Below are 14,177 nucleotides of genomic sequence, written 5' to 3' on the forward strand. Positions count from 1 at the left end.
AATTGTGATCTCTAACAAATTCATGATTTGTCCTGTGCTTCTCGGAAAAAAAAAAAAAAAACTTTGCTTCGGTTATATAATTTTAGTTTTTTTTTTATCTCAAAATTATTATCTATTTTTTTTAAATTATAGTAGTATATAAATTAATTATTATAAATTTATCTAATTTTATCCAACTTTCTAGAAATTTTTCAAAATATCTTTTATTATTTAATAAAATTTAATGTATTAAATATAGATATAATTAAAAAAATTATATTTACGTATTGATTAAAAAATTAATAAAAAAAGGAAAATTTATATTTTAGTCCCTGAATATTGCCATTAGTAATAAGTTAATCCCTGTATTTTCAAAATTTTATTAAAACGTTCTTAACTTTTCTCTTCATCGACGAAATAGTACTTATGTCATATTTTTCATTAAAAATAAATAAAGGATGAGAGAGAAAATTTTTAAATTTCGATTTTGCCCTCAAATAAAACATTTTATTTAGTTTTTGGATATTGCTATTATTAATAAATCGATCCTTATATTTTCAAAGATTTATTAAAACGTTTTGATTTTTTCTTTCCGTCAACGAAATAGTCCATCTTTCTCCTTAATAAAGAAGAAAATAAAACAGAAGAAAAAGATGATGATGACGATGAAAAAGAAGAAGAAAAAAAGAAGAAAGAGAAAAAGAAGACGATGACGATGAAGAAGAAAAAAAAGAAGAATCTCCTTCTCCTCCTTAAAGAAGAAGAATAAAAATAAAAATTAAAGAAGAATCAAAGAAAAAGAAGAATCGAAGAAGAAGAAGAGGAGGAAGAATTGAAGAAGAAGAAAAAGGAGGAGGAAAAGAAGTGGATAATTTGGTCTTTTATTATATTTTTAATGGAAGAAATAGACAAAAGACTATTTTGTTGACGAAAAGAAAATATAAAGACGTTTTAATAGATTTTTGAAAATGTAGGGATTAACTTGTTAATAATTATAATATTAAGAAACTAAATCATAAATTTCTCATAAAAAAATTATATTTATTAATATGTATAAAAAAATAAAGTAATAAAAATTATGGAATGAAACGAGTATAAATTCACTTATTGATCACCCCAAATTTTATATTAATCTCTAATAATTTGTAATTTATCTTTTAGAATCAAAATTGATTGACATAGAAAAATAAAATTTTAATTAAATTAATTATTCAGAACTTTTATATTTACTTATTAAAAATTTAATAAGTATTTTATTTTAAAATTAAATACAAATTAGTACTTTAATTTCTTATCATTCAATTTAAAGTAAATGGAAATTTTGTTATTTTTATTTTTTTCTCTCTCGTTCTATAGATAAATATAAAAACTTTTCAATATTTTTATCTCATTATTTTCTCTCATTTATTTCATTAAAAGTTTAAGAAAATCATTTATATATACATATAATAAAATTAATAATCTAAACTTTTATACAAACTTTGAATATATTTATTTATTTATTATGATATATTATGTTATTATTTTATAAGAAAAGTATAAAAAAAATTTTCCGAAATTTTATTAATTTTTTATTTTAAATATGTGATTCAATTTGTGTCAAAATAATATTTTTATTATCGCACCAATAATAAATAACATCAATTTTTAAATGCTATTAGAAATATTAATATGAAAAAATCGAAAGGTCGGTTATTCCACCATTAGTAAATAATATTTATTTAGTGTGGTTGAATATGTTATATTATTTGATGCTGAGCCGTGGTAAACCGTATAATCACTACAAAATATTTGATTTTTAGTAGAAATAAAAATTATTACTAGACGTATATTTTAGTGATAAAATTAAAATTTGATACTAGATTGCTACTAAAATAGTGACGCTAAAAATTTTAGTGATATTTTTTTATATTTAGTGGCGTGCATCTACTAGACTTTTAGTGGTGATTTTTTTCTTACTAAAACTTCATCACAAAAGGTTCAATTTGTTGGGTTTTAACGCAGAGGTGAGCAGTATTCGGTTCAAACTGAAAAAACTGATCGAACCGAATCGATTTAAAATTTTGATTCGGTTTTTTATATATTTCGATTCGGTTCAATTTTTATTTTTAGAAATTTTGGTTCGGTTCGATTTTAATTAGAAAAAAATCAAAAAAACCGAACCGAACTGATTAGTAATAATAATATGTTTTTTCAATAATATAGAGAAATTAAATCATATTAATATTAAAATATTTTAATTAAATTTTAAAATATTAAAAATAAAGTGTAAAAAATAAAAAAAATTATTAAAAATTAAAACCGATCAAATCGAATCGAATCAAATCGGTTCGGTTCGATTCGATTTTTGATCAAAATCAATTCAATTTGATTTTCATAAACACTAAATATTTAATTTTCGATTTATTCGATTCGATTCAATTTTAAACCGAACTGACCGAATGTTCACCTCTACTTTAGCGTGTAGATTGGCCGTGGGTTAGACTGTTTTTTATTCTCTTATATTTATTTATTTTGTGCAACATTTCTTATTTTGGCAATAATATCCTTTTATGTAAAAACATTTACCGATTTATTTACTAATAATATTGTTTAAATGATATATCAGGCTAAACTCTTTAATTTTTTTTATTAATCAAAAGATGTATAAGAAAATAATATGGATATAAGATATTAAACATTTTAATTTATAATTTTATTATTTATTAATGATAGAAATATAACTAAAAAAATATTAGACTTCTCAGATTCTATAATAAAGAAGATCGAGATGTAATAAATTTTTTATTAATATTTTTTAAATAACTAATTATGATATATTTAAAAATAAAGAGTATAGATTTATTTTTTATAATTTTAATTTTTGATATTTATTTTTATTATTATTTACATGAGATGGAAAAAATATATAGCATTAATTAATAGTGTTTGTTATAAAAAAATATTTTACAGCTTATTTATTAATAAAATATATTAGATATTTTATTTCATTGCTATTAATATGCCATATTAAAGAAGTTATGGGATTTTTTTTAAAATTATTTATTTTAGTAAATTTCTCTCTGTAGTCCCTTTGTGACTCGATACTCTTACATTTTCTTCTTTTTTAAGTCTAACTTCTTTTTTCCTTTTTTCATGAAAGACGATCTGCGTCAATTGATTATCGATGAAGAATGAGATATTATTGTCCCTATTAAGAACTCCAGAGATATTTCGATCGTCACTTATAATTTTTGTATAGTGGGGACGTTCCTCACATACAATCCAATCAATTTTCAGAATATGTAAACCTTTTTGGCAGATTTATAACATCCTTTAGAGGGGTATCTATTATGAAATTAAATGCAAAAAGATATCTATTTCGGTTTTTTAATAATATTGATTTTGAAAATATAGTGAATGGGGCTCTTGGTTATACAATCGATCCTGCTTGTTTGGAAGGAGATACAAGGTCATATGGAGATTTTCTGTGACTTGTAACTTAGGTTGAAGAAAGAAATATCAAGTTTGGTTAGAGTGATTTACTCAGAGCACCTGTTCGTCGGAATCAGGGACCGGCAAGCCTGTGGCTGTGTGATTTTGACAATTCCGCTTCGCTGGATGAGAAGATTGCAACCCTAATAATTGATGATGCTAAAAAAAGGTCAATAAACACTAAACATAACGTTGTTACATATTTTTCTTCCTCTCAACAGGATGCCTCTAACAACACCCCTGCAAATGTTAATTTAACAAGGCAACAGTGAAACGGCTCAACCCGTCAAAGGTAGGATAGCCGAAAGCAATGATCGTCCTGAGTTAGAACTGCCAAGGACTCGGCAATTCTCGGGTAGATAATGCATTGAAGGATTTGGTTACTAGTTACAAGTCGGACATTTTATTTTTTATGGAAACAAAGGTTTTTAGTTATTCTATGGAATTTTTTCGTAATTTTTTACATTTTGATAATTGTTTCTTAGTCAATAGACAAGGATTGGGAGGATGCATTTCGTTAATGCGGAAGAGTCATGTGTCTGTTTTTGTGGTTGGCTTTTCTTCGAATTTTATTGATTCGGTTGTTTCGGAAGGTAATGTTCAATGGAGGTTTATTAGTTATTATGGGTTTCCGGAATCACAACGACAACTCCAGTCTTGGAATCTTATTCAAGTTTTATCTCGTAGAAACTCTATTCCGTAACTTTGTTCGGGAGATTTTAATGATTTATGCTCAAGAGATGAGAAAGAAAGACTATTTTTACCAAATTATCTTACGCAGGGGTTTGATTTTGAATAATTGTAAATTTTTGTTAAACTCTAAAACTGATATTTCTGTTAGATGGGTTCGTCGGAATGTTACTCTAACTACTTATACTTTGATTAGAGAATCTATTAGATATAACCGTCTCTCTGTTTGGAATGATATCCCTCTTATTTGATGAAATTTTATTAATACAATTAGTAATTTTGCTTTCAAAAAAAAGTTATGAAAAATTAAAGAGTCACATATTAATAATAGAAACATTTAAAAATTAAAAAGTTATATACATATAGTAATAATTAAAATAATAAATTGTATTTATTATAAACATATTATTAATATTATTAAATATAAAATTATAATCAAAAATTAAAAAAATATATATATATTAAATTTTAATATACCCTTTGATATAAATATGTAAATTTAGATATATCTAAATACAACTAAACAAATTTAAATATAAAACTTATCAATTTTTCTATAGAATAATTTTATAAAGGTATATAGCTATAGATATTCATATATTTGACTCATGAAAGTTAACACTCAAATGCAGGAAATATATATATATATATATATTAAGTTAAGTTTAAATGGTATATGATGCGGTTGAAAATGAGCGGAAGATTAATTAGTCAATTTATACAATAAAGAAGGTGAGGTGGTTGGCGTCTATAATCAGCCACTCCAATACTCAAATACTCACATCACTAATTTATTACAAAAAATATGTATAAGTAAATAATTTGATTTTAAAAATGAGTGTATAAGTATACGTATTTTGAATTTTGTATATACTTTATTTTTGTATACTTTATTTTTATACTGTAACAAGATGAAATCGGTTAGTGAATTTTCTAGAAATTCGACTAGTACCGACTAGTGAATAGAAAATCCTACAATTATGAAAATCTGCCGGACACTATACTTTAAAGGTAATTTATCATGAAAAGTTTGACTATTTCAGGAGAAGGCGAGTCTTCCATCATTTTGAGTATAAATTATTACGATGTTTAAATCTTTTATTTTACAAGCGAAAACTTTTCGTAATCTAGTGTTATAATTTATTAAGGTCTTATTACTTTGATCAAATATTGTATCATGGAGATTTTTTAGGTAGATATAATATAAATCAAAATAAATAAAACTATATATTGTTGTATGATCTTAAATTTGAAATACATAGAAATGTGTAAAGAAAATTTTAAAAAATATATAAAAAGAATTAAAAAAAAACAAATTGAAAAATGGTTAATCAAACTAATAAATTCTTTTATAAATTGAGATATTTGAATGTTTTGTTGGTATTAAATTTAATTACCATAATCAACAATTATATTATTATAAGGTTAATTATATTATAAAATTCTCGCAGTTTAGCCTTTACTAGTGTGGCGTAGTTTTCTGAAAGAGAAGAAGCATAAAATCAGGAGATGACAAAAGCAAAAATAGGGAATCCATTGAAATCAATGTAACAAGAATACAAAGAGAATCGCATATGTTATCTGGATGAAATTATTTTTCCAACTCAAATCTGAATTTTATTCCCAACCCTTGCATCCGACAGAAATCCCATGAATAAGGATTCCTTGGAAACAAAAAGAACGCATCCTAGTTCTCATAATCTAGGTTTAACACTCCCTTTGCCCAAAACTCTTAGACAACACACATTCTGATCTATTCTCTATCAAACAGTGTAGTGCTGTTGAATTGTCTCAATGTCCAGCCCCTTGAGTTTCACTACTGATTCAACATGGCCTTTTAGTGTGTGAAGTTCACGTAACCTGGAACCCAGAAAGAGCATAACAATTAGATTAATCTATTCATAAATAGGATACAGAAAGTTTCCAGGGCTATGTTGCTGTCGTATGTAGTTACCTTGCTACTTCTGCTCGCCTCTTGGCCTGCTCTGCAATCTCTGACAACTCCCTGTAATTCTTATCTTGGAAAAGTTCTGCAGTTTCAGGAGGCTGCAATCCATGCAGTGTACGTTGAGCTGCAGCCCATTGTGCTTCCCTCTCTCCCCTTCCATAATCCTTCTTTGTTGTGAATGCAGTCTGCAGAAACAAGAGTGTTAGGCACATCTCTGAAGAAGGATTACAGACAAGGCACAACGTGAGAAAAAATGGAAGATGTCATGTACCTTGTTTTGGACAATGTTGTCCCAGGCCTTGCCACTCAAAGCATATCGAGTGATGAACTTAAGAATGTCTAGAGGGATGTAAAAGATAATGCTGTAGAGCCAAATAACACCAGCCCATCCCCATCCAATACCCTTTATCTTAGCAAATTCCCAGTTGGCATATACAGCGAGGATAGTAGCAATCTGAATCGTACATGACATGCAAAAATCAATACATTGTTGTCTAATGTGAAAAAATTAAAAGAAAAGAGAAAAAAATCAATAAAACTCACTAATTGTGCAATGAAAAAAGCAGTGACAAGCAGGAGGCCAGGGCGTTCGACAAAAGACCAGCTGCGGGACCTTGTAACGAAGATTAGTGCCTGACTCACTATGCTCACTTGGAGGTAGATCGCAGCTGTAAGCTCATAATGGCTGTTTCTGATGGATCTAACTCCAAACTTCTCCTGCAAAATTCAATGATTTTTTCGTTAGTAGCAGAATAAGTTTGCTTCAGAGCAGCAAGGAATGACAATGTTATGGTTTGTGACGTTTTCTTACCGAGAAGAAGTCAGAGCTGTAGGCAGCCCAGAAGAATATTACAGTCATTATTGCAAGGTAAGTGCCGAGGACAATACCAGTAGCAAAGATCTCCTTTAGCTTCCATGAATCAGGAAGAGGAGATGGCTTCACTCTATCTTTAGAAATAGTCATGATTGTTCCATCATTTAGAATTGCAATGATGAGAACCATGAAAGGAGAGAAATCAAACTTCCAAATAAGTGCAAGAAGCAAAAACCCAACCACAATTCTGATGGTTATAGAAACTGCATAAATTGTGTAATTCTTCATTCGCTGGAAAATGGCTCTGCTCGTTAAGACAGCACTCACAATCACACTCAGTCCTGGCTCTGTCAAGACAATGTCAGATGCACTTCGAGCTGCATCAGTAGCATCAGCCACTGCAATTCCAATGTCTGCCTTCTTCAATGCTGGAGCATCATTCACTCCATCTCCAGTCATCCCACAGATATGCTTCCTTTCTTGCAGCCTCTTCACAATCTCATATTTGTGCTCTGAATGCATGCCCATCAGCTAGTTTCAGAAGTATGAATGGATAATTATAAAGAGTTTAAAGGCAATCCAATTACCAGGAAAGACTCCAGCAAAACCATCGGCTTTTTCAATAAGCTCATCAACAGGAAGGGCAGCAATAGACTCATCCTTGGTCTGTCCAAGGAGAGCAGAAGAAGGATACATGTTGGTTCCCATTCCAAGCCTACGACCAGTTTCCTTGCCAATTGCAAGCTGGTCACCAGTGATCATCTTCACATTTACACCAAGATTAAGAGCACGACTAATAGTTTCTGCACTGTCATGCCTTGGCGGATCAAAAAGAGGCAAGAGACCAACCATTTGCCATGGGGTTCCAGCGCCATCCTTGGTTTTCTCTGGTACAGTCTGTAATTGCAAGCGATTTTTGTTTCAGAACTCGTAAATTTAACATTAAACTTGATTATGATTAAAACAAAACGAAACTCACTTGTCTGCAAACAGCCAGGGAGCGTAGTCCACGATCAGCAAACTTGTCAATGATGGCATGAGCTTTCTTTTTGGCATCATCCCTAAGGTTGCACAGTTCAATGATCTGAGACAGAGTTTAGCAAATATTAATATATATATATATATACACAGTTCACAGCAGAAAATAATAAATGTGATGCACTAGATTATCTCTGACCTGCTCTGGTGCTCCCTTGCTAACTCTGTGCCAATTGCCTTCTGAGTCAATGTATGTTATAGCCGTGCGCTTTTCCACTGGGTTAAATGGCAGAAAATGTACCTCAGTAATGCCTGCTCTCGCCTGCAAAGGGAATAATAGCAAAGAGATGACTTCACTAAGTTTCATTTCTTAAGCATCTACCTCAAAGATAGGTAAAAGATAGAAGAGTGACTTGATATCTTTATTTTGGCATACCTCCTTGGGGTCACTTAACATCCCAACAATGCATGCATCAATAGCATCCTGATTCTCAACCCTCGAGGCCATAGCGCCATGTAATATCACACCTTCTTTGTCCACATCTTTTGCAAATACCTGAAATTAATTGAAATACCTCAATGATCAACGAATCAATCAATATCACAAAGTTGAAACTGCAGCTAAAACATATTTAAGTACTAACCTCAATCAAGGACTTATCTACTGTAAGCTTGTTGAGAGTGAGAGTTCCAGTCTTGTCACTGCACAACACATCCATTCCAGCCATTTCTTCAATTGCTGTCATTCTCTTGGTGATAGCACCTTGTTCTGAGAGCCGATGGGAACCAATGGCCATAGTCACCGACAAGACCGTCGGCATGGCAATTGGAATCCCTCCAATGAGAAGCACCAAGAGATTGTCAATTCCTTGCCGATACTTGCGGTGCTGAATCGGGTACATTACTACTATCTCAATAAGCATTCCCAATCCAATGGAGCATATGCAGAAGTTTCCAATAGCTGTCAACACCTTCTGGAAGTGGCCCTCTTGATTTGTACTGTCCACTAGATGAGCAGCTTTACCGAAGAATGTGTGTACCCCAGTGGCAATCACAACAGCCTCGATCTCACCTTGCTTGCAGGTGGATCCGGAGAAGACTTCATCACCTGGGTGCTTGGTCACAGGCAAGGACTCCCCTGTGAGAGCAGATTGATCAATCTTTAAAGGATCTCCTTCTAGGAGGCGAGCATCTGCTGGGACAATATCTCCCAACTTGATGCTGATCATGTCACCAGGAACTAATATGGCAGCTTCTTGTTCGGTCCACCTCCCGTCTCTTAATACCTTGAATCATTAAAATTAAATATATGCACCCAAACGTTAGCCCATACGATAATAAGAGATTGTGAACTGGGAAATTCCGGTCTTTCTTGAAAAGTATATATATACCTTGGTCTTAGGAGCTAGACCCGCCATAAGAGCAGCTGCAGCATTCCCTGCATTGTTTTCCTCAATGAAACTAATAGTGGAATTGATGAAAAGCAACACCACAATACCCACAAAATCCTGCCAATCTGGTGGCTGACCCTGCAAATTTTTGTTCATCCGTGTTAATAAAATTATTGCAAGGTAAGTGAAAGTTTTTGAGCGTAATAGGTTTATATGAGGACATTGTAGTTACCCCTCCATTGGCCAAAGCAATGGCCATGATGGCAGCAATTTCCATGACCCATGAAAGCGGATTCCACATAAAACCCAAGAATTTCAGAAACTTGTTTTCCTGCATTAGGATCATTTTCAAATCAAATCAAACAAAAAAAAAAAGGGGTCAGCTTTTGGCTTGCTTTCCAATTCCAAAAACAACAGAAACAGAAAGCAAAAGACCGTTTTCTCTTCGAGCTTGTTGGGTCCAAAGATCTGCAGCCTCTTTTCTCCTTCCTCCGTCGACAAACCTTCTCTGCTGCATTGTAGTTGCTGAAACACTTCTTCAACTGGTATTCTCTCCTGTTACATGTAATGAAGGTCACCCTTTGGCACAAAATTAAATAAAGAATATTGATCAGAAATCAATAAAGTTAAAAGGGAAGACTCACAAGGTCGACGTTTTCTTTTTTAATCTCCTCCAGGCTGATGCCTTTGGCAGCCATGTTTAGAGAAAGTGAAGTTTCCGATTGGAAAAAACAGCAGATACAGAGTCTATTTATACATTAAATAGTTTATGTCCATGTGTATGTGGTGGATTGAGATTCTCGAAATTGATCCTATTCTTACTCTCACACTCTTTTTTCCTGGGTGTGTGAGGTTTGCTCTCCACTTCTTCGATCTGTTTGCATGGCCACCTCTGATTCTTACTTTTTTTTTGGTATCTGCAGCTCGAACCGCGCGAGTGACCCGGTCTTTTTTTTTTTCTCCATTCTCACGGGTACTTGCCTGTTGCTTTCTCACACAGACCAATGAAATTGGTGTTTTTCTCCGAGTAGAAAGGGTGAAAAGTTTTTGTTAAGTTGCTTTGTCTTCGTGACAAGTGAGGGAATAATTGAAGGATGAATTACTATCAGTTCTCTAAATTTTTTAAAAATTTAATAGTTGGTTTTTATTTTAAAATCATTCAATTAGGATATTTTTTATTATATAAAATTAAATTGTTTAATCTTTATATTAAATATATCGTTAATCAATCTATTTTAGTCTTAATTAAATAAATTAAATAATATAAATATTTAAAATTATAAAAACTAAATAATACATATAATTAAAATTATAAAAACTAAATAATATAAATAATTTAAGATAACTAATAAATTTTGTAATATAACTTGTAAAATATAAATATATTTTAATTGAATAATTTTAAAAGAAGACAAACTTATTAATTCTATAAAATTTTATTAAGAGTGTAAATGAATTTATTTATGAGTTATTCGATATTCAACTTGATAAAAATTCGATCAAATTTGACTCATTTTTTAAATAAATAACTAAATTTAACTATTTTTTAAATGAATCAAGTTTGAATTCTCAATAACTAATTTTAGCATAATTTATTAAAATAATGCTAAAAATTAAAGTTATTTTCGTATGTTTATTTAAGTATTAGTTGAATCTCAAAAAATTTCATGTTTAACCTTTTAATTTTTTATTTTCATTTTTTTTAAAAATAAGTAAATTAAGAAACTATATTTTATTCACAATAAAATTATCATTACAATCACTATGAATTAAATAATATAAACATTTTTGTACAAGGAAAAATCATTACACATAAAAGAAAATTAAGTAATTTTTTTTTCTTCAACTTTACATTTGGATAAGTCTAATATAAGTTCAATCTCATGTGAAAACAAGTTTAATAATTATAAAATTAAATAGTTTTACATCGTTAGGTGTGCACACTTATAGTATAGATAATAATATTATAATGGTAGTAAAATTTATTCTCATATAAAATCAAGCTTTCTGTCACCTACCTTGTTTATATTATTTTTAATATATTTATTTTTTATTTATTTCACGTTTTTCAATAAATATAGTAAGGGTAATATATGAGTACTTTAGTTAATTATTAATATTTTTATAAGAAATAATTTTATCTAATTATTTTTTAAATTTTTTTATTAAAAAAAAAAAAAAAACATAAACAACATTGAATGATGGGTGGAGTATATCCTAAAATTGCAATGGTGGAGGGCCAGAGGAAAATTAAAATTGCAAGTTTTATTGAAAAAACAAAATGCTTAGCCAGAAAACATCACAATTTTTCATTTTTCCAATTCAGTTCTTCCATTATTTTTTTTTAAATAAAACCGAGGATTTAAGATAATAAAATTTAAAATTTTTTAAATTTATTTAAATATATTTATTATTAAACTAAGTTTGTGATACTTATCGTTTTTGTGATACTTATCGGGAACTCTATTTAAATTTAAATATTAATATTTTTTAATTATTGCAGAAATTCAAGTACTTTCTTTTAAATTCAGAAAAAATTTTAAAAAATTAACGTGCCCATTGTCTAACGGTTCAGGGCTCTATCATTTACTATACTTACATCATTTGTTTCAAGTTGTTTAATTTCATTCGATAACTAAAAATATATTATTTATTTATTAAAATTATATTTAAATTTGAGTCTTTATATTTTTATAATATTAAAATCTAAATAAATAACCATTTACTTTAAGTTGTATTTTTTTTTTGGGGGGGTGTGGAGATAGTCGTTATAACCATTAGAATGAATTTATAGGTTTTGACGCAGTTAGTTTTAACGTTGCAATTAAAAAAAATCTCATGTAGAAATTAATAAACAAGATTGGAATTATAAATTATTTATTTTTCTTTTCTCCAACGTTTCTTATTGGAAAATAGGAACAAAGATGCTTCAAGTACCATAATGCCCCTTCAGCTGCATGCTCTGCTGCAATCTTCTTTTGCGGCCTAGGGCCACCAAAACCCTCCAAGATAGATCCTGCACCTGCCCTTTCAATCTCCACTGAAACCTTAAATGTGAACCTGTCCAATTCTTCAATCAATCAGGAACAAAATACATTTATTTACTATAAAAGAATACATGGAAAGAAATTAATTCAAATGAATTTTTTGCAAAATTTTTAATTTCAAAGAGGATGTTTTAAAAAATATATAGAAATATAAAGAGAGTATAGGCAAAACAGCACATCTTACAATCTCTGGTGGGAAGGTCCTTCCTCTTTGCAGCATTCAAATAAAGGAGGTTTCCAACTGTTGGCTGCACAAATCTCATACAATTGTGATTTTGCTGATGTTTTATTTGCTTCACCTGATAGAAACAATATTAGAGTTTGAATGAGATACAATAAAATAAAAATTCTTGTTTGTTTAATACAATCTCTTTATCCTATTGGTTGATTCTTTGACTAATGACAATTACTTGAAAAGTGAGGTTCATAGCATTTCTCATCTATAAAAATACTAATCCCTTTGGATATGTGGTTGCCCTTCCCAACAATATTTTTTTCCCTGGAGAGACCTGAATTCTCCCCTTGGAAAGCAGAAACCTTAAACCAATGGTTGTTCTTTTATATTGTATTTTGTTGGGACAATTTTTTCAAAATGGCTAATTTGTTAACCATCACTTGCAAAGTTTTACATCCCAGATCTAATGTATCAACAGAGCCCATTTCAGTCTGTTCTTTCTACACAAAAACTAAGTAAACATCAAATTGTGAGGGACAAACATCTAAAACCAGAATATGTTATTAAACACATTAAGCAAATGCCAACCACAGCATCAGGTTCCAATCACAAATTCACAGCAAGAGAGTACCCCCAAATAAGTGCAGTAATTAGATCCTAAATCAAGAATCTCCAAGTAAATTGATTGGAAATCTAAGGGTAAACAGAGAAACCCATTCCCGTTCTATTTACCTGAGTGATTATGGAAGGCTCTATCATCCCTACTGATCTCAAAATCCTCTTTGGTCTGAGTCTGAGTCTTGAAGTTAATGTAATTAGAGTCTGTTATGTGCTTGACACAGCAATCAGAAGCATCATCTTCATCATCTCTGGGATTATGCTTATTGGGTAATAAATTTTTATCAGCTACCGAATCTGATTCTGTGTTTGCCTGCTGATAAAATAATTTTGCTGACCTGGGTCTCTCTTCCAGGGGTCCTGGCTTGGCACCTCTGGGCACATATCTGGTTGCTGTGGTGATTTTCTTAACCTGCAAAAACAGAGAAGAATCAGCTCAAGATTTCAACACACACAGAGAGAGGGGGGTTCTTGTTTCTTGATTTGGTGAGTACCTGGGATTGGGTCTTGGTGAGTGGATCAATGGGAGGAAGATTCTTGAGATTGATATGGGTTTCGGATTGTTTCCGTGGCTTCTCCATCTATCTCTTCATTTCCTTCTCTTGAATTCTGTTGCTTCTCTGTTCTAGAGAAAGCCCATAGATATGCCAATTAATCATACCATAATGACAAGTGGGGCTTATTGTATGATTGCTCTGGTGTGAAAAACTAATATTAAAATATCTAAAATTTTAGGAGGATAAATTGTAATTTAATGAAATATTTATTTTACTCTTTATTATTTTTAAATTTTGTAATTTAATTTTTTTATATTTAAATAAATTATAAACTAATTTATTTAGAATTAACTCATCATTAATTTTTATTAAAAAAAATTAAAATATTATTTAAATAAAAAAAATTCACCCAAACACTATTTTTCACTTTTAAATCTGTATTTTTTTCTTTTTAATTATTTTCTTTTTCTTTTTTTCTCGTTCTCTCTCTTTTTTCTTTTTCGTAGAATCCAAATACTTTAAAAATCTAAATGTTGCTCTCGATTTTGTTGTAGATGCGGCTCCCA

At 30.1% G+C, this 14,177-nt stretch overlaps 2 protein-coding genes across 2 annotated transcripts; both read right to left on the reverse strand.

Moving 5' to 3' along the window:
- Nucleotides 1–5,653: 5,653 nt before the first annotated feature.
- On the reverse strand, nt 5,654–10,227 carry LOC110613065 (ATPase 9, plasma membrane-type). The gene is made up of 14 exons (XM_021753989.2): nt 9,919–10,227; nt 9,710–9,829; nt 9,507–9,605; nt 9,275–9,412; nt 8,528–9,169; nt 8,320–8,439; nt 8,083–8,205; nt 7,885–7,989; nt 7,493–7,802; nt 6,903–7,417; nt 6,635–6,808; nt 6,363–6,545; nt 6,098–6,276; nt 5,654–6,003 (listed from the first exon to the last, which is right to left on the reverse strand). The coding sequence occupies exons 1-14, from the start codon at nt 9,970–9,972 to the stop codon at nt 5,907–5,909; spliced, it is 2,859 nt and encodes a 952-aa protein (XP_021609681.1). The 5' UTR covers nt 9,973–10,227; the 3' UTR covers nt 5,654–5,906.
- A 1,888-nt stretch (nt 10,228–12,115) lies between these two features.
- LOC110613153 (ribonuclease 3-like protein 1) lies at nt 12,116–13,765 on the reverse strand. The gene is made up of 4 exons (XM_021754132.2): nt 13,609–13,765; nt 13,229–13,526; nt 12,506–12,620; nt 12,116–12,334 (listed from the first exon to the last, which is right to left on the reverse strand). Exons 1-4 carry the CDS (start codon nt 13,693–13,695, stop codon nt 12,148–12,150), a joined length of 687 nt encoding a protein of 228 aa, XP_021609824.1. The 5' UTR covers nt 13,696–13,765; the 3' UTR covers nt 12,116–12,147.
- Nucleotides 13,766–14,177: the final 412 nt, after the last annotated feature.

This window comes from Manihot esculenta, chromosome 4 (assembly GCF_001659605.2).
Source record: "Manihot esculenta cultivar AM560-2 chromosome 4, M.esculenta_v8, whole genome shotgun sequence".
NCBI lineage: Eukaryota > Viridiplantae > Streptophyta > Magnoliopsida > Malpighiales > Euphorbiaceae > Manihot > Manihot esculenta.

Bases quoted from the DNA above. Each gene is read 5' to 3' on its own strand.
- LOC110613065 (XM_021753989.2), bottom strand. From the start codon at position 9,972: ATGGCTGCCAAAGGCATCAGCCTGGAGGAGATTAAAAAAGAAAACGTC. The intron at 9,170-9,274 runs GTATATATATAC...TAATGATTCAAG, and splicing joins GTCTAGCTCCTAAGACCAAG to GTATTAAGAGACGGGAGGTG. The intron at 6,277-6,362 runs GTACATGACATC...TTGTTTCTGCAG, and splicing joins ACAACATTGTCCAAAACAAG to ACTGCATTCACAACAAAGAA.
- LOC110613153 (XM_021754132.2), bottom strand. From the start codon at position 13,695: ATGGAGAAGCCACGGAAACAATCCGAAACCCATATCAATCTCAAGAAT. The intron at 13,527-13,608 runs GTACTCACCAAA...CTGTTTTTGCAG, and splicing joins TCACCAAGACCCAATCCCAG to GTTAAGAAAATCACCACAGC. The intron at 12,621-13,228 runs GTAAATAGAACG...TGTTTCTATCAG, and splicing joins AGCCTTCCATAATCACTCAG to GTGAAGCAAATAAAACATCA.